The sequence below is a fragment of the Grammomys surdaster genome, unplaced genomic scaffold (genome assembly GCF_004785775.1).
Source record: "Grammomys surdaster isolate TR1022 unplaced genomic scaffold, NIH_TR_1.0 323, whole genome shotgun sequence".
Taxonomy (NCBI): domain Eukaryota; kingdom Metazoa; phylum Chordata; class Mammalia; order Rodentia; family Muridae; genus Grammomys; species Grammomys surdaster.
In genome coordinates this window covers 879,390-904,784 of record NW_021604742.1, presented here as the reverse complement: position 1 = coordinate 904,784, position 25,395 = coordinate 879,390, and the positions used below count along the sequence as shown (strand labels likewise).

The window sequence follows — 25,395 nt, the reverse complement described above, 5'->3', positions numbered from 1 at the left end:
TGGCTATTTCTAAGTATTGTTATCTCTTGTAACTTAATTAACTTCCAAAGTCTCACATAAAAATGACAATAGCTTAGAAAGTTCAGACTGTTCCAAACATGTGCTCTTTAGGGACACATTGAAACCAGAGAAAAGGATGTGAGACTAATGTGCTTTGAGGATTAGTGCTACATCTCAATGGTCCTGGACACCATAATCCTTCCTGGATGTTGCACTCAGTCCTCATGGTTGGCTGGCAACCTTTTGAGCCTAGTGTGTTTAAGACCATGTAGTTTCCTTGTATTATTTGGGAGCTCATAATCTTGGAATTTGAGCACAATAGGAGTCTCCTTCCTCATTAAATACATGTTTCTGTCCTTGACTGGGCATTCCTGGATGTGCACAGGACATGGAGCAATTAAAAAATTCTGAATGTAGTTCATCACTCGCAAATCTAAAAGTTACCCACACAAACTCTTGGACTGTTTACTTAGGTTGAGTATAAATTTTTTTTTATAGAATTTGTGATATGACACCACACTGATGCTTGCCATTTCTGCAAATAGGATGCTGTAAAAGTGGCCTGAAAGTGCCTGAGGTGAGCACTGGGTAAGAGCAGTGATGTAAACTTTTGTGATGAGCATACTTTCTGGGACTCTTTGGGAAGGAACTTAGCTCATGGAAGACAAAGACAAGACAGGCATATGTGGTCTATGATGAGGGCCTTCACCTTGAGAACAACTCAGCACCATAAGTAGATATCTTTTGGAAACACATGGATTTAGTCATGTCCCATGTCTCTCTTTGTTTGCTTTAGTCTATCCGTCTTCCTTCAAGTGCTCTTTTGTTCTCCTGTCTTTTCTCTCCTCATTTCTCTCCAAAGATGCACATCTACTTTGTGAATGTACAGAAATTACAAGAACTTTGGTGTTTTGTCCTCAGAAGACATCCATTACCAGTAATTTTAAAACTTGTTACCAAGGTCTGTCAGAAATTGAGAAGAAACCACAGAAATCCTCAGTCTGTCTTGGCCACAGTCTCCAGATACCCAGTCTTATCTAGTGTAGTTGTGGCTGTAAAGTTGTGGGCATGATGTTAAAGCCACAGCTCCCTTTCAGGAACAGTGTCCATATGTAACTGGATGAACTTGACAAACTGGGCAAGGCAGAGGAGCACTTTGTAGAAGCAGCTGTGGTTCCTGCCTACATTTTCTGATCTTTGTGATGCTCTGCATTTTGTCAAAGTCAGAGGTTATTCTACGTTAAAAAAATCTGAGTTGTGGAGACAGCTCTGTGGTTCAAGCTTTAATCATGTAAGAACAAAGACCAGAATTTACCTCTCCATAACTACAAAAAGAGGTAGGTTTTGTAGCTAGCTAGGAAGCCCATCTCTGGGATGTGGAGACAGTGTGATCCTTGGTGAAACAGTTTAGCCTATTGATGAGATCAGGTCCAGTAGTGGAATTATTTCAAAATTATCATGTAGATTGACAGAGGAAGAAATGTAAATACACACACACACACACACACACACAGAGTGAGAAAGAGAGACAGGCAAAAACAATGTAATAAATCAATACAAAAACACATATCAAACTAAAAAACAGAAAGTTGAATAAACATTTGGATACTCCAAGGATTACTGTATTTGTAGAGATTATTCCTGTGGGAGGGAGCCAAAACACGGAGGAGTCTAGTCCTCCATGCCCTTCACTCCTTTCTGAGAGGGCTTTAAGCCTCTGAAACCCAAAGATCTGTGTGCTCTTCTCGCCCCCTGCTGGTTTTCAGCACCACGCAGAAAGGTTTGTGTCTGAGCTCAAGGTAACTAACATTCATTCCCTGTGTCTCTTGCACAGTAATAAGTGTGTCGTCTGACCTAAGACTGCCTGTTTCCAAGAACAGGATGTTCTTAGCATTGTTTCTGAGGATGGTGAATCAGCCCTTAATAGTGTATTAGATAGTTCTGTTATAACTAATGTATGTGATCCACTCCCGTTCTTTACTGAACCATACTATAGTCACTGAGGGTCAAAGCAGACACTGCACAGGAGAATTTCAGAAGCTTTCCAGGCTGCACTAAGCCTCCCCAAGACTCCACCAGCTGTACCTCATACTGAACACCTGTAAACACAGAGAACACCTGTCAGAAAACTGTCACCCCAAATTTTATCTCTCATGTCCACACAACACACAGAATCTCATCTCTAAAAATGACCTTTTAAAATAAAGACAAGGAAAACAAAGCTGAGCCCCAAGCCCATGGTGAGTGGTCTGTGTTCAGTGCTGATCACTGAATGGAAGGACCTAGGAATCCAGGGCTGGCCTCCTCTGTCAGAGCTGCAGGGTCAGAGCAGGCCTGGTTCTCATGAGCACAGAGAAGCCTTATGTGCATGTCTTCCTGCTATAGCATGCTCTGGAGTTGGACGTGGGCTGAAGGCAAGGCTCATAGCAGATATAAGACATCAAAGACACTGATGTCAGTTACAGAGTTTGACAATGAATGGTAGTTTCATACTCTTTTTTTGGGGGGGTAAGATTTCACCATACTTCATTTAGTTCCCTTTTGTGCATGTGCACAGAACATGCTTTGTTTCCATATTCTGTAGTGATTCCTTAGTATAAATGTGTAATTAAATAGCGCCACCCATAATTGTGCCTCTAGGTATCTGCTCAGTATTTTTCACTGTTTGGGCAGGACACGCTTCTCATTAATGTGGCTCTTGGAGAGGTTCACTCCTACAAGATTATGGTGGCAGAACTCATTCTCTGTGACAAGAACACTTTGGAATATTCTGAATTGTACTTTTTCATGATAGAAGGCTGTCCTCAGACCTTTTAGGTGCTTGCAACTGAGACATTCCAGGTCTCTGTCTTCCACTCATAGTTTGCAATGGAGACATATTTCTATTTGTACCAAAGTCACGTGTTATGAATCCTGAAGTTCTCCTTTTATTCCTTTTAAGTCCTCCTCCCACCATTTTTTTTTCATCTTTACAGCAGGGAACATGTGACTGTCTTTTTGTTGTGTTAGGCTAGTTTTCATTTTGCCCAGTTAACATAATCAGTATAAGTGGAGGTTTAAATTCTAGAATGACTAATAAACCCAGAAATGTTCCTGTCCAAAGGAAAGATAGGTACAAAAAGTGGAACAGAAATTGAAGAAAAGGTCATCCAGAGTCAGTCCCCCACAACTAAGGATCCATTCCATCTGCAGACACCAAACCACCACACTACTGCTGATGCCAAGAAGCACTTGCTAACAGGAACCTGGTATGGCTGTTCCCTGAGAGGTTCTACAGTACCTGACCAATACAGATGCAGATACACACAGCCAACCATCAGACTGAGCCCAGGGTCTCCAATGGAAGACCTAGGGGAAGGACTGCAAGAGCTGAAGGAGATTGCAACCCCATAGGAAGAACTGTATCGACTAACTGAACCACCCAGAGCTCTCAGGGACTAAACCACCAACCAAAGATTATACATGGAGGAGCCCTGGCTCCAGTTACATATGTAGCAGAGGATGGCCTTATCTGACATCAATGGGAGGGGAGGCCCTTGGTCCTGTGGAAGCTTGATGCCCCAGCATAGGGGTATGCAAGAGTGGTGAGGAGGGAGTGGGTGGGTGGGTGGAGGAGCACCCTCATCTAGGCAAATAGGATGGGTGATGGGTGATGAGATGGGGGGTTGTGGAGGGGTAGCCAGGAAGGGAGATATCATTTGAAATGTAAACAAATGATTGATAAAAAGATGTCTGCCCAAGAAACATGTCTCTCTTCTCTTTTACCTAATCTATATTTTACTCTGGAGACTCACATCTTAGACAAGTGAAAAAAATGAGTTGTTCGTTAGAAGGAAAACGAGATTGCAGTGTTTGAGTACTTCAATTTTTCATATAAACTATAACCACATGATATGTCTAAGAGGAAAAAATTTCAGAGACATCTTCGTACTATTTGTACATCTGTTCTTCTGAAGAGGAGCATCCTTGTCTTCAGTATTTCTTTTTACCTTAATTTTTACTTGTTTTTATTCACTTTACATCCCAATCAGAGTCCCTTCTCTTCACAGTCTCTCCCTTACAAATCCCTCTTCCCATTGCCCGTTGTCCTTCTTGTCAGAAAAGAAGAGCCCCCTCCCTCCCTTGGTACCACTGGGCCCTGTGACATTAATGCTCAGCAGGCCTAGGCACATCCTCTCCCACTGAGGCTCAACCAGGCAGTCCAAGTAGAGGGAAAGGGATCCAATGGTGGGAAGCAGAGACTGAGACAGCCCCTATCCACATAAGGAAAAGATGCACACTTACTATAAATATGTAGTGGGTCTAGACCTGGCTTCCATGTGCTTCCTGGTTGGTGGCTTAGTCTCTGTAAGCCGCCAGATTAGTTGATTCCGTGGGTCTTCTTGTGATGTCCTTGACCATCCTGACTTGCTCACTTATGTCACCCAGTTTCCCACAAGACTCCTTGAGTTCTGCACTTTGGCTGTGTGTCTCGGCATCTGCCTCCATCATTGCTGGATGAAGCCTATCAGAAGACAGCTTTGCTAAGGTTCCTGTCTGCAAGCATAGCAGGGTATCATTAATACTGTCAGGTGTTGGCTGTCTCACATGGGATGGGTTTCAAGTTGGGGCAGTCATTGTTTGGCTGTTCCTTCAGTCTCTGCTCCATCTGTATCCCTGAACATCTTGTAGGCAAGACAAATTTTGGGTTGAAGGTTTTGTGGGTTATTACTGTCCCTTTTCTCCTCTGGAAGTCCTGCCAGGCTACAGGTGCCCACTTCAGTCTCTATATCCTCTTCTAGAAAGGTTACCCCCGTTGACTTTTATATACTCTCCTGTCCCAGGCCTCCAGCTTGTCACCAGAGATGCACTCCCCTCTCCCCACACCTGTTTGCCATCTCCATCCCCTTCTTCACCTCCTGTCCTACTCAGTTCCCTCTCTCCATCCACATCCCTAAGAGATGCAGACCAGAAGGAAGCTCAATCTTGAAGTAGAACTATTCACAGGTTTTTGAGAAACCATCAAATATCTGTTCAAATAGGTCATAGTAGTTTGCAGTCCCACTAGCAATGGAGGGGTCTTCCCTTGCTCTGAATCCTTGCCAGCATGTGCTATCCCTTGAGGGTTTTTTTTTAATCTTAGCCGTTTTATGGGTGTAGGTTGGAATCTTGGGATGTTTTGATTTGCATTTTCCTGATGACTAAGAACATTGAGAATTTTGCTAAGGACTTCAGGGCCATTTGAGTTTCTTCTTTTGAAAATTATCAGTTTTGCACTGTACCTCATTTTAAAGTTGGATTATTTAGAGTTTTGGTGTCTAATTTCTTGAGTTCTTTAAAATTTTTGGATATTAGCCCTCTGTCAGATTTAGGGTTGGTGAAGAACCTTTCCCAATCTGTATGCTGCCATTTTGTTCTATTGACACTGTCCTTTGCTTTACAGAAGACTTTTTGTTTCATGAGGTCTCATTTATCAATTGTTGATTTTAGAGCCTGAGGCATTGGTGTTCTGTTCAGGAAATTGTCTACTGTGTGAATAAGTTCAAGGTTATTCCACACTTTTTGTATTTAATGTATGCAGTTTTAGTCTGAGGTTTATGATTCATTTGGATTTGTGTTTTGTACAGGATGGTAGTTATAGATCTATTTGCATTCTTCTACAGGCAGACATCCAGTTAGACTAGCACCATTTGTTGGAGATGCTTTTTTCTTTTTATTGTATGGGTTTTGGCTTCTTTGTCAAAAATCAAGTGTCCATTGCTGTGTGAATTTGTTTCTGAAACTACAGTTTGACTCTAAATATCACCCTACCTGTTTCTATACCAATACCATGCAGTTTTTATTACTTTTGCTCTGTAGTACAGCTTGAGGTCAGGAATAGTGATTTCTCTTGAAATTCTTTCATTGTTCAGGATTATTTTAGTTATTATGTTTTTTTTTTGTTTTCTTTATAAAGGTGAGAATTGCTATTTTATGTCCTATAAAAACTTCTGTTGGAATTTTGATGAGAACTGTGTTTAATCTGTAGATTGCTTTTGGTAAGATGGATATTTTCACTGTTAATCCTGCCTATCCATGAGCATAGAGGATCTTTCCATTTTCTGATATCTTTTAAAATTTCTTTCTTCAGAGACTTGAAGTTGTTGTCATGCAGGTATATCACTTGGTTGGTTAGAATTACACCAAGATATTTTATACTATTTGTGGCTATTGTGAAAGGAGTTGTTTTCCTAATTTCTTTCTCAGCCAGTTTATTTTTTAAAAAAGGAGGGTTATTGATTTCCTTCAGTTAATTTTGTTTCCACCTATTTTGCTGAAAATAATTTATCAGCTATAGGAGGTCTCTAGAAGAATTTTTGGAATTGCTTATGTATATTACCATATCATCAACAAATTGCAATACTTTGACTTCTTTCTTTCCAATTTGTATCTCCTTGATCTTCTTTAGTTTTCTTACTGCTCTATCAAGAACTTCAAGTAGTATATTGGATAGATAGGGAGAGAGTAGACAACCTTGTATTGTACCGGACTGTAGTGAAATTGTTTTACATTTCTTTGAATTTAATTTGGTTTTAGCTATTGGCTTGTATGTATATTGCTTTTTATTATGTTTAGGTATGTGCCTTGTATCCCTGGTCTCTCAAAGACATTTTTTTTTATGTCTCTCTCCATCCCAAATGGTGTCCCATTCCCATCTCCAGTCCCTTTCATCTTTGGGATGGTAGACCCCCCTCCTTGGTATCCCTCCACCCAGGTGAATCAAATTTCTGCAAGATTAGAAGCATCCTCTGTTGCTGAGGCAGGAGAAGTCAGCCCTTTGTTACATATGTGCCCGGGGCCTCAGTTCAGTCCTTATGTGCTCTTTGGTTGGTACCTCTTTCTCTGAGAGCTTTCAGGGGTCCAGATTAGTTGGCTCTGCTGGTCTACCTGTGGGGTTCCTGTTCTTTTCAGGACCTTCAAACCTTTTACAAACTTTGCTATAAGAGCCCTCGACCTCTGTCCAATGTTTGGCTGTGGGTATCTGCACCTGTTTTAGTAAGATGCTGGATAGAGCCTCTCAGAGAATAGTTATGCTAGGCTCTTGTCTGTAAACATCACAAAGTTTATTAAGCTATTAACATCATTAATAGTGTTATGCATCAGTACATTCCCATGGGGTGTGTCTCAAATTGGGTCAGTTATTGTTTGACCATTTCTTCAGTTTCTACTCCATTTTTCTCCCTGCATTTTTTTTTTTTTAGTCAAGACAAATTTGGGGTCAAGTTTTGCGAGCAGATTGGTCTTCTTATCGTTCCACTGGGGTTCCTGCCTGGCTACAGAAGGTGGCCTCTTCATGTTCCATGTCTCCACTGTTAGGTGTCTTGTCTAAGGTCATCCACATTGACTTTTGAGAGCCTTCCCCATCCCAGGTATCGGGAATTGCCTAGAGATTCCTCCCATACTCCACCCATAGCAGCTTCAGATTTCCATTCATTCTCCTGACCCTCTGGGCCTCTCACCTGTCTCTTCCCACATGTGATACTACTCCTATTCCTCTCCCCCTCCCACCCACATCCTGTCCTCTCTCTTCCTTCCGTTTCTATTTTGTCTCCTCTTCTAAATTCTCCAAGACTTTTAACATGAAGGGCTATTGGATTTTGTCAAGGACCCTTCAGCATCTAATGAGATGATCAAGTGATTTTTTTCCCTTTCATTTTGTTCATATGATAAATTATGTTGATTGAGTTTTGAATATTGAAACATCTCTGCATCAGTGGGATGAAGACTACTTGATCATGATGAATGATGTTTTTTGATGTGTTTCAGGATTCTGTTTGTGAGTATTTTTTATTATTTTTTGCACCAATGTTCATAATGTTCCTGTATGATTTAGGTATAAAGATGACTGTGGCTTCATAGAATAAGTCTAGCAGCGTTCCTTCCATTTGTATTTTGTGGAATAGTTTGAGGAATATTGGGGTTATCTCTTCTTTGAAGGTATGGTAGAATTCTGTACTAAAACCATCTGGCCATTGGCTTTCTTTGATTGGGTGAGATGTTATGACAGCTTCTATTTCCTTATGGATTATAGGGCTGATTAAATAGTTTACCTAATCTTGATTTAACTTTTATAAGTTGTATTCATCTAGAAAATTAGACATTTAATTTAGATTTTCCAATTTTTGGAGTATACATTTTTGAAGTAAGGCATAAAGATTCTATGAATTTCCTCATTGTCTGCTGTTATGTCTCATTTTTCATTTCTGATTTCATTTATTTTGAATTCTCTCTCTCTCTCTCTCTCTCTCTCTCTCTCTCTCTCTCTCTTCCTGTCTTTTGGTTACTTTGACTGTGTTTGTCTATCATGTTGATTTTGTCAAAGGACCTATTTTTGGTTTTGTTGACTCTTTTTATTGTTTTCTTTATTTCTAATTGATTGATTTCAGCCCTTAATTTGATTATTTCTGCTGCCTATTCCTCTTCCTTCTTCCTTTTCTAGAGCTTTTAGATGTATTTTTAAATTGCTTACATGAAAACTCTGTGATTTCTTTATATGACCTTAGTGCTATGAACCTTCCTCAGCACTGCTTTCATTGTGTCATGTAAGTCAGGGTATATTTTTCTTTCATCTTCATTGTAATCTATAAAGTCTTTAATTTCCCTTTTTCTTTATCCCCTAACCTAGAGATAACTGAGTAGAGAGTTATTCAGTTTCCATGGTGTATAGACTTTCTGTTGTTTCTGTTGTTGTGTTGAAGTCCATTTTTAGTCAATGGTGGGCTGATAAGATTCAATATTCTTGCATCTATTGAGATTTTTTTTTCTTTGAACAAGAATATGGCCAATTTTGGAGAACATTCCATGAGGTAATCAGAAGAAGATATATTATTTTGTGTTGCGGTGAAATGTTCTGTACATCTCTGTTAGGTCCATTAGTTTCATTTTTTCCTCTATTTAGGTTTTGTCTGGATGACTTGTCAATTAGTGAGGTTAGGATGTTGACATCTCCTACTATTAGTGTGTAGGTTTTGATGCATAATTTAACTTTTAGCTCTGTTTCTTTACAAATGCAAGTGCCCTTGTGTTTGGAGAACAGGTTTTCAGAATTGAGATGTCATCTTGTTAGGTTTTTTTCTTTAATGAGTATTAAGTCCTTCCTCATTTCTTTTGATGAGTTTTGGTGAAAGCCCATTTTATTACATATTAGAATGGCCATTCTATTGATTCTTGGGCCCATTTGCTAGGAAAACATTTTTTTTTTAGCCCTTTACTCAGAGGAAATTTCTATCTTTATTGGTGAGTTTTTTTTTTAAATACAGCAGAATGGTGGATTCTCTGTTTGTATCCATACTGTTATCTTTTTTCTTTTTATTCGGTTATTGAGCATATTATTATTTAGAGATATTAATTGCCAGTTATTGTTCATTCCTGTTATTTTGATGTTGGTGTTGTTACTGTGTGTGTGTATTTTTATGTGCTTTCCTCGTTTTATTTTTATTTGTGTGGAATTAATTATTTCCTGTGTTTTCTTGGATGTAGTTATCGTTTTAATTTGGAGTTTTCCTTCTAGTATTTTGTATATGGCTGGATTTATTGTGCAAATTTCAATTTGTCTTGAAATATTTTTTTTCCATCTATGATGATTGGGAGTTTTGCTGGGTATAGTAGTTTATGCTGGCATCTGTGCTTTCTTAGAGACTTCAAGATATTTCTTCATGCCCTTGTTGCTTTCAGTGTTTCAATTGTGAAGTCTGATGTAATTCTGAAAGGTCTGCCTTTGTGTATTACCTGGGCTTCTCCTTTTGCAGCATGTTAAATTTCTCTCTTTGTTCTGTAAATTTTGTGTTTTGATTATTATGTGTTCGGAGTATTTTCCTTTCTGTTCCAGTCTAGTTGGTATTCCACAAGCTTCTTGTATGTTTATAGTCATATCATTCTTCAGAGTGGGAAAGTGCTCTTTGAAAATTTGTTTAAAATATTTTCTGGTCTTGAGAGGTAGGACTATTTACCTTCTTCTATTCCTATTATTGTTAGGTTAGGTCTTTATATGCTATCCCAGTCTTCTTGGATGTTTTGTGTTTGGATTTTTTTAGATTTAACATTTTCTTTGATGGATGTATCAATTTCTTTTATCCTATGTTGTATGCCTACCATTCTCTCTTCCATCTCTCATATTTTCTGGTGATACTTTCCTCTCTCGGTCCTGTTCTCTATTCTTGGTTTTCTATCTCCAGGATTCTCTCAGTCTATGTTCTCTTTATTGCTTCTATTTCCATTTTCAGGTCTCAAACAGTTTATTTACTTCTATAATCTATTTAAATGTATTTTCCTGTATTTCAAGGTTAACCTATGAGTACAGAGCCCTCTCCTTTCCTTCCTCCAGAAGTCACATCACATCAGTGTGTTGGAGACACAGCTATTCCATCATCACAAGCAACAAAAGTATCTGACAGTCTTACAAATTATACAGATTCCTGGGTGACATCACGTTTTGATTGAACAATCATCATCCCTTGATTTGCAATGCTCACCTACTCTTCTATAGGGACATCATCCCATATAATCACAGATTGCCACTGAAAATATTATATGTAGGTTCTCTGTGGCACATTTGACTTCTTCTGATGAGGAACCCTAATTCAGAATGAGCCAACCATTCTTTACATGATGTTTCTGGGACAGCAGTAGAAAGAAGATCCTTAGAATGCTGGGGTATGGAAAAGGGATTAATGTGTTAAAAAATGATGTGACCCATTAAATTCTAGGGGAACTATACAAACCAAAGAATAACAAAGAGACAAGCATAAAGAAAAGAGATATTACCTGTTGAGTGGGTTAGGGCTGCTGACACCAAGTAGAAGCTCAGTGAGTATTGCTGGTTATATCAGCCTTATGACTCAGTGTTGGAGCCTCACACACACTTTATTACCAGCACCACAGTCGGGTCTGTGCTGGGTCTATTGCATAGTGTTGGTGTGAACATGGAGGAGAGAAAGGAATTCATCTGCTTCATGGGTCACTGGCTCTGCATGAATTCTGTGTTCCTCTAACTTGAATCCTACACAGCACTCTCACGAGGGAGTCTTACTGAGTCTCTGCCTTGGGTTTCACAGTCTCAAGAGTTCTTTGTGTCTTCAGGTTCTGCTTCTGGTTTTCATACAGAATCATTTCTGCCCCGTGTGATGCTCTGCATTTTGTGTTCAGGTTGGATGTTATCCTACATTTAAAAGTCATCTATAATGGGGCTGTTTATATAACACTGTGCTTAAAGTAATTATCACACAAGTATAAGTATTTGTGTTTAGTTCTCCATAACTACAAAAATAGGTGGGCTTGGTAGCCATGACAAGATCCAGGCCCAGTGATGGATTGTATTTCAAAGTTATTGTGTAAGTTACACACACACACACACACACACACACACACAGAGAGAGAGAGAGAGAGAGAGAGAGAGAGAGAGAGAGAGAGAGATTCATGCTCATAAACATACACTCACCCACCTCACCCACTTAGAGTGAGAGGGAGAAAGAGAGAGAGACAGTCAGAGAGAGAGACAGAGAGATATAAAAAGAGTGACAAAGAGACAGAGACAAACACAGACATCTACACAGAGAGACAGAAACACTATAATAAATAAATGAATGCAAAACACATATAACACATGAAAAGAAAAATTTGAATAAACATTTGTATACTTCAAAGGTTACTACAGACTATACTTATAGAGAGAATATCTGTAGAGAGACAACCTAGATAAAGAGGAGTGCAGCCCTGTCTTCCCCCCAGACTTTCTTGAACAGGCTGAAACTAGGAGCTTTGTGTGCTCTGTACGCCCCCTACTGGTCCTGCGTGCCCTGCAGGGGTTTTGTGTTTGAGCTCACAGTAACATTCACTTACTGTGTCTCTTGCACAGAAATACATGGCCAAGTCCTCAGATCTCAGACTGCTCATTTGCAGGTACAAAGTGTTCGTGGGGTTGTCTCTGGAGACGGTGAATCGGCCCTTCACGGTGTCTGCATAGTATATGTCATTACTAGCACGACTAATGTATGCAACCCACTCCAGCCCCTTCTCTGGAGCCTGGCGAACCCAATTCATTCCATAGTCACTGAAAGTGAATCCGGAGGCTGCACAGGAGAGTTTCAGGGAGCTTCCAGGCTGCACTAAGCCTCCCCCAGATTCCACCAGCTTCACCTTACACTGGACACCTGCAAACAGAGAATGCTGGTCAGAAAACTGTCATTAACAAAACTAAACAAAGAAACAAAACATTTTTTCTATTTCTCTTGTGTACTGAATCTTAGTTCTATAAATTACCTTTTAAAATAAGGACAAGGAAAACCAAGCTGAGCCTGAAATGCATGGTGAGTAGTCAGTGTTCAGTGCTAATCACTCAGTGGGAGGACCTGGGAATACAAGGCTGAGCTCCTTTGTCAGAGCTGCAGGGTCTGGGCAGACCTGGTTTTCATGAGCACAGAGAAGCCTTATTTGCATGTCTATCTGCTATAGCAGGCTCTGAAGTTGGACCTGGGTAGAAGGCAGTGCTTATAGCAGATATAAGACATCAAAGACATGGATGTCAGTAACAGAGTTTGACAAACTATGATAGTTTCATATTCATATTTTCTCTTTTGTTTAAGAGTTCACTGTACTTCATTAAGTTTCCCTTTGTGCATGTGCACAGGACATGCTTTGTTTCCATATTCTGTAGTGATTCCTTAGTATAAATGTGCAATTAAATAGCACCACATGTAGCTGAGTTTCTAGATATGAGCTCAGTCATTCCTGCTGTCTGGACTGCTCATGGATTTCCATTAATGTGGCTCATGGACAGAGTCACATCTGCAAGGTTATGGTAGCAGAACTCTTTCTTTGTGTCTAAAGCACTTTGAGAGTTTCTGAATTTTACTTATTCATGATAGAATGGTGTCCTCACATCTTATACATGCTTGCAACTGATACATTCCAGGTCCCTGTCTGTCTACCACTCAATTTGCAACAGAGACATATTTCCATTTGTAGCAAACTCACTCATCGTGCATCCTGAACTTCTAGTTCTATTCCTTTTAAGTCCTCCCTCCACTATTTTATTTTTGCCTCTTGGCACCAGGTAGCATGTGACTGTCTTTTTGTTGTGTTAGTCTAGTTTTCATTTTTCCCAACTAACATAATCAGTAAAAATGGGAGGTTTAAATTCTAGGATGACTTATTAGGATGAACTATTTATTTAACCAGTTCTATAGTTTCCATTCTCTTCTCCCCTTCCTCTCACCACACCTAATTTTTGCATTCACAAAAACCAGTACTCCTTTGTCCTTGGTCCTCCTTGTCCCACACTTAAGATAAATCCTATTTCTAGGATTTCCATTCTATTTCTAAAAGCTACAAAATAGAATCCAGAACCCTTGACACACAATGATGTTTTTGCTTATGACAGAAACAGGCAGTGTTTGTCTTTTCAAGCTCTGGTTATATTGCTTGACATAACATTTTCCAGTTCCATTTAAATTCTTCCAAGGCTCAGAGGACATGGGGCAAAAGGAGGTGGTGAGAATGAAAGAGGTGAAGCATGAGGAAGAAAGCTGTGAAGTAACGTCTTGTGGTCAGGACATGGTATCACATCATACATTCATGATGGCTATTGTCTATGTAAGCCCTACCTGAGACCAAGCCAATCATGACCTAGTATGGACTATATAGATTATTTCCAGGCCTTCTTTTTTAGTGAGGAGCTGTTGGATGTAGATACTTCCTGGAGAGAAATAATTTATTTTTTGAAAATGTAGTCACTGGTAGATTTTCTAACCTACAGTCCTTACCTCCACACACATGAACATATGGGCAGCATTGACTTGACTTATAGATGTTATAAAGTTGTAAGAGGTTTATGTTGGGAAGATTAAGGGGGAGTTAAGGGAAAAAGAGCTTAGAAATGTAATCATATTTAATGATTTATGTAGTGTATGCAATCTCCAAAAGGAAGAAAAATACTACCCACTTCATGCCTACATAATTCAAAGACAATGAATCCTTATAAATGTGGTCAAGAAAGAATATGATAAATATGATATAATGGGTATGCATGGTGGCCCTCTGTAAGAGGAATAAATCTTATGAGTTTCAAGTCAATAGAATACAATGATGCTGCATACAATCTATTCCCAACACATGAAGACACTGGCCTTGTGAAAGTAAAGGCTGGAGATACTCAATCTTAAGTTTAGAAAACAGAGAGACAAGGAGGTTCTGCTTTCATTAAGAAAATTCAGGCAACCTCTTTTCAAAGTCAGAGGCAAAATCCAGGAGAACTTATGCATGCCCCAAACAGGGTCAGATGATCACATGAGGCAATATTGGCAAGAACTTCAGGGAAGCAATGAAAGCATTTCTGTCTCACACTATAGTGGTTTCATGGTTGTTTGCCTATATGGGAACTCAGTAGAATACATGGTAGTAGACAGACAATCTCGAATTCCCACAGTATTGCAATAAATTATTTTAAACAATCAGACTGATGTAGTATCTGTCCCAACGTTTACACAAGGACAAGTCCCATGCTGATGGAACAAATAAGAAAGGCCATAGTGATGTGAGAGCTAGATGCACCATTCAGTCTGGGTGACTTCATACCTCATGACTCCTGACAGAGAGAATCCAGGAGTGAGAGACTGTGCATCTGTGAGATAAGGAAGAGAACCTAACATAGAAATCTAAAACTCTATTTGATATAAAATGTCCCTTCCTGTCACCACTATACACATCCAGACATGAGATTATTGGGTCATGTGGTCTTCATTTGTAATTCATTGAGATCCTGCACAGTGTTTGTCAATGTCATATAGGGCCATGTGTATGTTGATAATGAATGGTAACCCGTTTCCTTCCACACAAAACTTCTTTTCACTTTTTTCATTAATTGTTCTCATTTCATTGGCTATAAGGCAACTTATCATATAGAATTGATTTCCATTTCCCTTGCAATTGGAGATGTTGACTTCATGTAACTTCTTCTGCCCACGTGCACTGACCAAAAGGAGGGATCCAAATAAAAGGTTGGAGGGTACAAAGTTGTCTGCCAAAGAGAACATTGTCTCTCTTCTCTTTTCCCTTAGCTCTGAATCAGCAGACGTGCGCTTAGACAAGGGATAAAAGTGATTTGTACTTTAGAATAAAAACGAGGCTACAGTGTTGGAATACTTCAATTTCTCATATAAAATATAACCACAGAATATGTTTAAGAGGAGAGAATGTCAAATCTCCATATTATTGGTACTTCTGTTCTTCTTCAGAGGAGCATTCTCCTCTGCAGATTTTTTGATTTGATATTTATTTATTTGTTTGTATTCACTTTACCTCACAATATAAGGTGTTATTTCAATTTTCTTGTATCTTTAGAGGCTTATAGTTTGACCAAATGTATAGTCAATTTTGGGAAGGTACTGAGAGGATGTTATCTTCTTTTGAGTTTGGGTGAAGTTTTCTGTAAACATCTGTATGGTCCATTTGATTCATAATATCTGTTATTTTTATTATTTTTCTGTTTAGTTTTTGTCTCATTGACCTGTCAATTGGTGAGAGTGGAGTTTTAAAGTCTCTTAGTATTGATGTGTAGAGTTTAGTGTATAATTTAAACTTAGTATATTTTTTATTAGAAATGTATATACCTTTGTTATTGGAGAATAGATGTTTAGAATTGATATGCCATCTTGGAGGATTTTTTTTCCTTAAGGAGTTTGAAGTGTCTTTCCTCATCTCTTTTGATGAATTTTGTTTGAAAATCTATTTTATTGCATATCAGAATGGCTACTCTGTCTTACTTCTTGGTTCTGTTTATTTGGAAGTTTTTTTTCCACCCCTTTATTCTGAGGTAATGTCTATCTTTGTGCTGAGGTGTGTTTCTTGTAAGCAGCAGAATGATGGCTCCTGTGTTTGCTTTTGTTCTGTTTTCCTGGGAGCTCTGGGGGTTCTGTTTGGTTGATATTGTTGCTCTTCTCATGGGGTTGCAAACCTTTTCAGCTCCTTCAGTTCTTCCTCTATCTCCTCCACTGATGCCCCAGTGTAGGAGAATACAAGGGTGGGGAGGCAAGAGTGGGTGGGTGGGTGGGGGAACACCCTCATAGAAGCAGGGGAAGGAGGAATAGCATAAAGGGTTTCTGGGGTGGAAATCAAAAAATTTATATTTGAAATGTAAATAAAGAAAATGCCCAATAAAAAATAAAAATAAGAAGACATGATTGATAGAGAAAATTGATTTAAAAAGATTGGATTTAAGGTCTTTTTCTTGAACTTTAGTTGTGTTTGGATATCCAAGACTTACTGTAGTAGGACAGCTGTGCTCTGAAGTTGTCAGATTGCTCTGGCTTCTTTTTTTTTAGTTGAGTTCTTATGCTGGCTTTTAGCCACCTGGTTGTCCCTGAATGTTCCTGATGTAGGCAGTATTGGGAAGGGGACTCACCTCTATGATCCTCATGTTAGAGATCTCTAGTGTGTATCTTTGGGATGGACAATGGAACTCAGGGGTCAGTGCAATTCTGCTAGCAGTTGGGTGAGCCACTGTATAGTTCTTGATAAGTTGGTGTGATGAAGGCAGACAGAGATTTGTTCAGAAAATCGAGGTCTGATGTGACAGCAGGTGGCTCAGGCAGCTGGGCATGCCCCAGAGGACTTGGCAGGCAAGGGAATTGAGTGCAGGGAGGGAATCTAATCTGTATGATTGCAGATCATCAGGTCTGAAGAAGGTGGGTAGAGAAGTAGCTGAATAATCTTCTCTATAGTATTTGTTCAATAATTTACTTATGTCAGAAAGAAAGTATGGATGATCCAGTAGCACAGAGAGTTAAAACCTTATCTTAATTTGTATTTCATTGTTGTGAAAGGACACTATAATCAAGGCAAGTCTTATAAAGAATACATTTAATTGAGACTTATTTATAATTTCAGAAATCCAGTACATTATTATAATTGAAAGAATGGCAGCATGCAGGCACAACTTGTTCTGGAAGATCCAAGAGTTCTATATCTTGACTTAAAGGCAGATAGGAAGAGACACTCTTCCACAGACATCAGGGAGGGGCTATCTTCTGCACTTGGCAGAGCTTGAGCACAGGGCCTCAGAACCCATTCCTATTGGGATGCATTTCCTCAAACAAGGTCATATCTCATAATAGTATCACTTCCCATGGGCCAAACCTATTCAACACACCACTGCCCTCAATAACACATTGCACATGTTCTTGGTCAAAAGTAATGTCCATAAGACTTGGAATCTCTAAATGTTGGTTCTGAATGTTTTTAGTCCACCCCACTCTTTGAGGGAGTTTCTTTCTGTCTATCCCATTTCACCAGCAGCCGTATATGCTGATTCTTAGTCCGATCCTGGGTAACACGAGTGTGGATGTCTTACACCTAGAATTGTGTGGAGCTGCGTAACTTACTGTTGAATGTTCAGATCCTTGATTCTAATAATCTCACCAGTTTGACTTCCTAATCTGCCTCAGTTGGTGACCTATTAACATGGAGCCCACAGCTAACACTCCTTCTCTGAATGACACTTCCTTAACTCACATGTGTGACACCAGGTTCTTCCAGTCAGCATCAGCATCTGGGTTCTGATCACAGTTTTTTTCAAGTGGAAGTATAACCTTTGCCAATGTAGTTTATTTGAAACATCATTGTAACAATGTCATTCTAAGTACAGTTAGCCTTCAGTAAACATATTCTTTTCTGACACGTTGACTAGAAAAAAATTTAAAGTTTAATTTATGTCTTTTTCATTTCCTCCATCTCCTTAAATTGTAAACTGTGTGTAACCATGAATTAAGATTGACATCAGATTGTGATGGATTCACAAGGCATGACTCTACTTGGAATTCAGTTTTATTCTCTGTATCCCACTGAATTGTATCCTGATTTCAGAATCAGGTATTTCAGATTACTAACCTCTTCCACAGATTCACCTCACAAGGTAGATGTTAATTAAAACTTCCCAGAGAGTTCACATTCAGAATAGAAAACTTTCTCTAAATGTTTAGGCATAATGTGATATTTGTTGATCTATTAACTCTGAAATCATGACCAATATCATTGTCAATTTTCAGTGCTGAATGTTTTTCAGAATACATATTTCATGTGTAAGACACAGAGTGAAGAATTTCTTTCTACCTTTGGAAATAGTGGAATCACAGCAATGTTTATAGGAACAATAGAACAACACATCAGAGCCATCACAGAACTATGTACAAATGGGCTGTCTTGTCGAAGCAAAGGTCCCATGAAAAAAAAATAGTGCCTATCTTATGAAGCACAGGTTTTAGGTTGTGAATGTCAAAAGATAACTACATAAATATCAGAGCTTGGATAGGATTACAATATTCTATCAGTTATGAGAATATCAGAGATAGAATGAGTGAATAGCTACATTTAAGCATATCCACCAGCAAGATAAATCTTCAGTAGAAATCTCAAATGCTGAACTTTAGATTCTATAAACAGTGCTTTACAATGCTTAATTATTATGAAGAAGTGGGAACCAATCTCTGTATGGGAGCAACAGGTCACAGAAATGTTCTCACAAATGGAGAGTGCCCTGATCATCTTTCGAGAGACCTCATTCCAGGGAAGCGCTGAGGATACTTTCTATAGTATAGGGTGACAGGCTGATTTGTCCTTGCTAGTTTCTTCACACAGAAGAAATAAAGTCCACTGATGTGAGGCCTGTTCACTGCACACTGGACTATGACTCATATCTATGGCTTGTGTAATGAGAATCCAAAGACTGTGATAGCTGTTATCTGGATGGACATCTTGTAGCTTCTTATTCAGTGAGATAAGATATGAGCAGCGAGACTGGAACAGAAGAGAACAGGGAGGCTGGTTGGGTCAGGATTCCTACCTTACCTTGATGTACCTCACAGATAATAAAACAAAAAAAAAACTTAGAGACATTCAGCTTTCTGATCTCCCTGCATTAGCCACTCTTCCATTACCCAACGTCCTCTTCTCTTTCTTTTGTTTGCCTCCAGGATGCATACTTTCCTTACAGAAGGCAGACCTTTCATATGGGTTTCATTTTGTCTTTTTGAAGATCCATACATCATGTCCCTTTGTAAAATTACTGAAAACGAAAAGTACATTCTGTTGGTGGACATGACATAACTGGGACAATGGTCAGATAAAGGCTCCAAGTCTGGGATTTCACCAAAAGTTCTATATTCTATAGAAGTTCTACATCCTGTCTGCAAGAAAACCAGGGGTCTTACTGTGGGTTACTGTTGCTATGATGAAACAGCATGGCAAAGGAAATTGAGGTGAATGTGTTTATTTGACCATTACTTCTACATTGCTGCTCATTCAAAAAAAATTCAGACAGGAACTCAAATAAGTCAGGAAACTAGAGGCAAGAGCTGATCCATTAGGATCAGTGTATAATATTGAGAGTGTTCTAAACATGTGTGCACTCTACGAAACCCACAGGAAAAGATGTGAGACTAAAGTAGGCTGGACTGCAGTGCTACATCCCCGTGGTCCTGACTGCTGTATTCCTGGATGTTGCACACAGTTTTCATATTTGACTGACATTATATTTTACCTGGTGTGTTACATAAGACTATATAGAACCCTCTGGTATAATTTGACAGCAAGTGATCTGAGAGTGTGGACACTGCAAGAGCCTCCTTCATCATCAGGTACATGTTTCTAACCTTGGCTGGGCATCCCTGGGTGTGCACAGAACATGAAGGAACAATAAAAAACATTCTGTATTTAGTTCATCACTCTGTTCATGTATCTGAAGGTAAGCAACACAAACTCTTGCACTCCTCACGTAGTCTGAGTATATACTTTAAGATAATCTCATTACATGACACCATGTTGATGCTTCCTATTTATGCAAATAGGAAATTGTCAAAAATGATCCAGAGTGAACTGAGATGACCACTGGGAAACAGAGTGAAGTAAACATTTGTGATAAGCCCACATTCTAGCACTCCTTTGGCCAGTGAATGAGATTAAAGGGGACATATTCATGGCAGTGAGATGGGGGCAGTGGTGATGTTCTATACATTGAACACGGCTCAGGCATTGCTGTAGCTCTTATGGAAATGCAGGGATTTAGTGACATTTGATTCCTCTCTTCAATTGCAAACTTCCACCCTGTGCTCTGTGGTTCCCCATTGCTGTGCACATATTCATATATACTTCATAAATATACAGAAATTATAAGAACTTTGATGTTTGTCTATAAGAAGACATCAATTACCAAACTGTTAGAAATCGCTAATCAAGTTGCATTGGACACTGAGATGAAATCAGAAAAATTGTCAGTCTCAGGCATCATCAGTTTGTTCAGACCACAGTTTCAAGTCAACCAGTCATTCACTAGTGCAGTTATGGCTGGGAATTTCTTGTGGGCATGGTGTTAAAGCCTCTTCTCTCTTGCAGAAACAGTGTCCTCATACAGGAGAATGGACCTGATAATGGCAGAGCAGGACAGAGAATGTAGAATCACTTTGTAGAAGCATCTATGTTGGTTCCTGCCAGTATCTTCTATATCTCTGGCAACTTGGTAAACCCAGGAAAACAGAGACGGTTCCTTTTATGTCTCCAGAATTCACAGGAAAGCAATGTGTTGCCTTCCTAGCTATGCTATTATTACAGGCAACACAGCTCCATGACAATCTGACAAACTTAGACTGTTTCTTAGGTCTTAGATTGTTTCTCAGGTCACATCATGCTTTGATTGAACAATCATCATCCCCTTTGTCCAATACTCTCCTACTCATTTAGAAGAGATCTGGTGCATTCAGGGTGATATGGTCATGGACAGTCCTACTCTTTTATAGTGATAACATCAATATGATCCCAGAATGGCATTAAGAAGTGTATTATATTTAGGTTCTAAGTGCCACAACTGACTTCTTTTGATGAGGAACACCGACTCAGAATGAGCCAACCATCCTTTACATCATGTTTCTGGGACAATAGTGTAAAGAAGAGCCTTAGAAGCCTAGGGGAAGGAAAAGTGATGAATGTGTTAAAAGGAAAAATGACTTGTCCTATCAAATTCTTGGAGAACTATACCAAGTAAAGCATACAAGTAAAGAGAAAGAAAGATGTCATCCCTTGAGTGGGTTAGGAGTAGTTTGCAGATCAGTGTGTGTCAGTAGCTACACTGGCCTCCTGTCTCAGTGCTGGAGCTTCACATACATTTTGTTACCAGCACCACAGCTGGGTCAGTGCTGGGTTTGTCGCATATGGTTTGTGTGAGGGTGAAAGAGAGACTGAAAGTCCTCTTGTACACGGTCACAGGCCCTGTCTGATTCCCACTTGACTCCTACATAATGCTCTATGAAACGAATCTTACTGAGTCTCTGACATGACTCTCGTGTTCCACAGTCTCAAAGGTTCTTTGGTTCTTCAGGAACTGATCCTGGTCCTCATACAGATTCACTTCTGCCTTGTATGATACTCTTCATTTTGTTCAAACCTGATTTATCCTACATTTAAGATGTCTTTAATGGGGCTGTAGATGTAGCTCTGTGCTTTAAGTTCTTACCACACCAATAGAAGGATCTGTGTTTAATATACATAGCTACAGAAAGAGGTAGGTTTGATAGTCAGTCAGTAAGCCCACTTCTTAGATGTGGAGACAGTGTGATGGTTGGGATTCACTGGCCAACCAATTTAGCAAGACAGTGAGATCTAGGCAGAGTGATGGAGTTTATATCAAAGTTATTGTGTACATTGATAGAAGAAGATATCTCATCTCAACATGTACACACACACACACACATCAAGAGAGACAAAGAGACAGAGATACAGAGGTAGAGAGAGACAAAGAGACAGAAACAGAGCAACAAAGAGACGTAGAGATAAATACAGACAGGCCTACAGAAAGTCACAGAGAGGAATAATATAAATAAATAAATACATAAATAAATTGATATAATGCAGGAAAATAGAAAGATGAATAAACATTTGTACATGTCAAGGGTTACTGTAAACTATACTTTTAGAGACAAGCCTTTTAGAGCTGCAAGCCAGGCACAGGGGAATTCAGCCCTCTATTACCTCCTTTTAATTAATAAATTAATTAAATCCAGTATGTTGCCCCCACCCAGTTCCACTTCCTAGATTTGTTCCTCCATCCCCAATTCTTTTCACCTTTGAGAGGTTCTCCCTCTCTGCATCCCCCTTCTCTGGGGAATCAAGTCTCTATAGGATTATGCTCACCATCTCTTACTGAGTCCAGACAAGGCACTCCTCTGCTACATATGTGTCAGGGACCTCAGACCACCTAGTGTATGCTCTTTGGTTGGTGTCTTAGTCTCTGGGAGCTCCCAGGGGTCCAGGTTATTTGACACTGTTGTTCTTCCTATGGAGTCGCCATCCCCTGCAGATCTTTCATTCCTTAGTCTAACTCTTCCATGGTGGTCCCCGAACTCAGTCTAATAGTTGACTAAGTATCTGCATCTGTCTCAGTCAGCTGCTGGTAAAGCCTCTCAGAGGTCAGCCATTCTAGTCTCCCATCTGCAAGCACAACATAGCATCAGTGATAGTGTCAGTGTTTGGTGCCTGCCCATTAGATAGATCCCAAGTTGGGCTGGTGTCTGTTTGGCCATTCCTTCAATTTCTGCTCTATTTTTGTTCCTGCATTTCTTTTAGACTGGGACAATTTTGGATCAAATATTTTAAGGTGGGTTGAAGGGTGAGAATATCAATCCTCCAGGACAAATGAACAGGCTGTAACTCTCTGTGACACAGAACACTGTGTGCTCTCAGTGCCCCCTGCTGGTCCTGGGTGCCCGGCAGGAGGTTTATGTTTGAGCTCACAATAACATTTGCTCACTGTGCCTCTTGCACAGTAATACATGGCTGTGTCCTCAGACCTCAGAGTGCTCATTTGCAGGTGCAGAGTGTTCTCGGCATTGTCTCTGGAGATGGTGAATCGGCCTTTCACAATGTCTGCATAGTAGATAGTACTACCACCACTATTAATGTCTGCCAACCACTCCAACCCCTTTTCTGGAGCCTGCCGGATCCAGGACATCCAGTGGTTACTGAAAGTGAATCCAGAGGCTGCACAAGAGAGTTTCAGGGTGCTTCCAGGCTGCATTAAGCCTCCCCCAGACTCCACCAGCTTCACCTCACACTGGACACCTGCAAACAGAGAATACAGGTTGGAAAACTGTCACTAACAAAACAAAACAAACAAAACAATTTTTCTGTTTCTCGTGTACACAACAGATGGGACCTCATCTCAATAAATTACCTTTTAAAATAAGGACAAGGAAAACCAAGCTGAGCCTGAAGTTCATGATGAACGGTCTGTGTTCAGTGCTGATCCAGGGCTGTGCTCCTCTGTCAGAGCTGCAGGGTCAGGGTCCGAGGTGTTTTTCATGGACACAGAGAAGACTTATTTGCATGTCTTCCTGCTATGTCATGCTCTGGAGTTGAACCTAGACAAAAGCCACTGATCATAGCAGATATAAGGCATCAAAGACCTAGGTTTCAGTTACAGCATTTGATAAAATATTGTAGTTTCATTTTTTCTTTTGGTTAAGGATTCACCATATTTTGCTTAGTTTCCCTCTGTACGTGAGCACAGAACATGTTTTGTTTCCATACTGTCATGTTTCCTTAGTATAGGTGTGTAATTCAGTAGCACCACACATAACTATGTTTCTAGATATGAGCTCAGTCTTTTCCCCTGCCTGGGCAGGAGATGGCTTTTCCTTAACGTGGCTTTTGTAGAGGGTCCCACCTATGAGGTGATTGTAGCACATCTCATTCTCTGCAACAGAAACACTTGGGAATTTTCTAAATTTTATTTATTCATGATAGAATGCTGTCCTCAGGATTTAGAGATTCTTTGCTCGTGAGGAATTCCAAGTCTCTGTTTGTCTAAGATGAGACATATTTCTATTTGCAGCAAACTTGTTTTGCATCCTGAAGTTCTCCTTTATCTCTTCCTTTTAAGTCCCTCATCCACCATTTTCTTTTACATCAGGTAACAGGTGACTGTGTTTATGTTGTGTTAGTCTAGTTTTCATCTCCTCTATTTACATAATTAGTATAAATGGGATGCTTAATTAAATTTTAGGATGACTCTCTTTGATTTAACCAGTTCTCTGGTTTCCATCCTCCTCTTATATTCCTCCTCAATGTTCCCTTGTCCTTGGTCCTCTTTGTCCCACACTTAAGATGAATCCGTGTCCTAAGATTCTTGTTCTATTTTCAAAAGCTACAAAATAGAATCTTAAGCTGTGACACACAATGAAGGTTCTGCTCACGACAGATACACGCATTGTTTGTCCGTTTAAGCCTTTGTCATATTGTTTGACATAACATTTTCCAGTCCCATTTAAATGCCTCCAAGGCTCAGAGAACACTTAGCAAGAGGAGGTGGAAAGAGTGTAAGAGGTGAAGCATGTGGAAGAGCACTGTGAAGTAATGTCGTGTGGACAAGACATGCCTATCACATCAGGCACTCAAAATGGCTGCTGTCTGTGTAAGCCCTACCTTGAAACCAAGACAATCATAACCTCTGTGGACTTTGTAGATTATTTCCAGATCTTACCTGTTCATGAGAGTTGTGGGATATAGATATTTCTGGAGAGGGAGAATTTATTTTTTGAAAATGTGATCACTGTAGTTTTTCTATGCTCTGGTCTTGCCTTCACATACATGTACATATGGACCACATTAAATTGACTTTAAAAAGCCATGAAATTGAGAGGTTATTTTGTTGAAGAAATGTGCATGAAGAGGACAACAGCTTAGAAATGTTATCAATCTAATATAAAATTCCTAGAAAGGGAGAAAAATAGTACCTACTGAATGTCTGAGTAATTTAATTCAATGAATCATCAAAAAAGGTGCTTAAGGAAAACCCTGCTAAATATGATATAAACAGGTAGGCATGGTGGCCCTTGTGAAAGGCATGAAATTACTGAGAAGTTTCAAGACAGTACAGTACTATGATGCTGCATACACTATACCCCCAATCATTGAAGACACTGGCCCTGTGAAAGCAAAGACTGGAAAAAATCAATCTTGAGTTTAGCAAAGAGACAGACAAGGGGAGTCTGCTTACGTTAGAAAAATCCAGTCAAGTTCTTTCCAATATCTGAGGAAAAGGTCAGGAGAACTTGTCCAGAAGTCATACAGATTGTCAGTACATGTGCCCCATTCAGGCTCGCATGACCACACAAAGGGAATATTGACAAGAACTTCAGGGAAGCAATGTTTTTCTGTCTTACCCTATAGTGGTTTAATGGGTGTTTGCCCACATAAAAATTCAGTAGGACACATGCTAGTAAGTAGACATTTTTGAATGTACATAGTACCTCAATACATTTTTAAAAACATTTTGTAAGATATAACTTCTGTCCCTAGTTTAACTCAAGGACAGCTTCCATGCTGGTGACACATAGATAA

The 25,395-nt window shown here is 39.5% G+C and overlaps 2 gene segments (V, D, J or C); both read right to left on the bottom strand.

The window, feature by feature from the left end:
* Positions 1 to 1,977: 1,977 nt before the first annotated feature.
* Positions 1,978 to 12,385, bottom strand: LOC114629997. The segment is given in 3 exon segments: positions 1,978 to 2,099; positions 11,841 to 12,167; positions 12,277 to 12,385. Coding segments are annotated over 3 exon segments (495 nt in total).
* A 10,287-nt stretch (positions 12,386 to 22,672) lies between these two features.
* LOC114629995 lies at positions 22,673 to 23,316 on the bottom strand. The segment is given in 2 exon segments: positions 22,673 to 23,115; positions 23,228 to 23,316. Coding segments are annotated over 2 exon segments (489 nt in total).
* Positions 23,317 to 25,395: the final 2,079 nt, after the last annotated feature.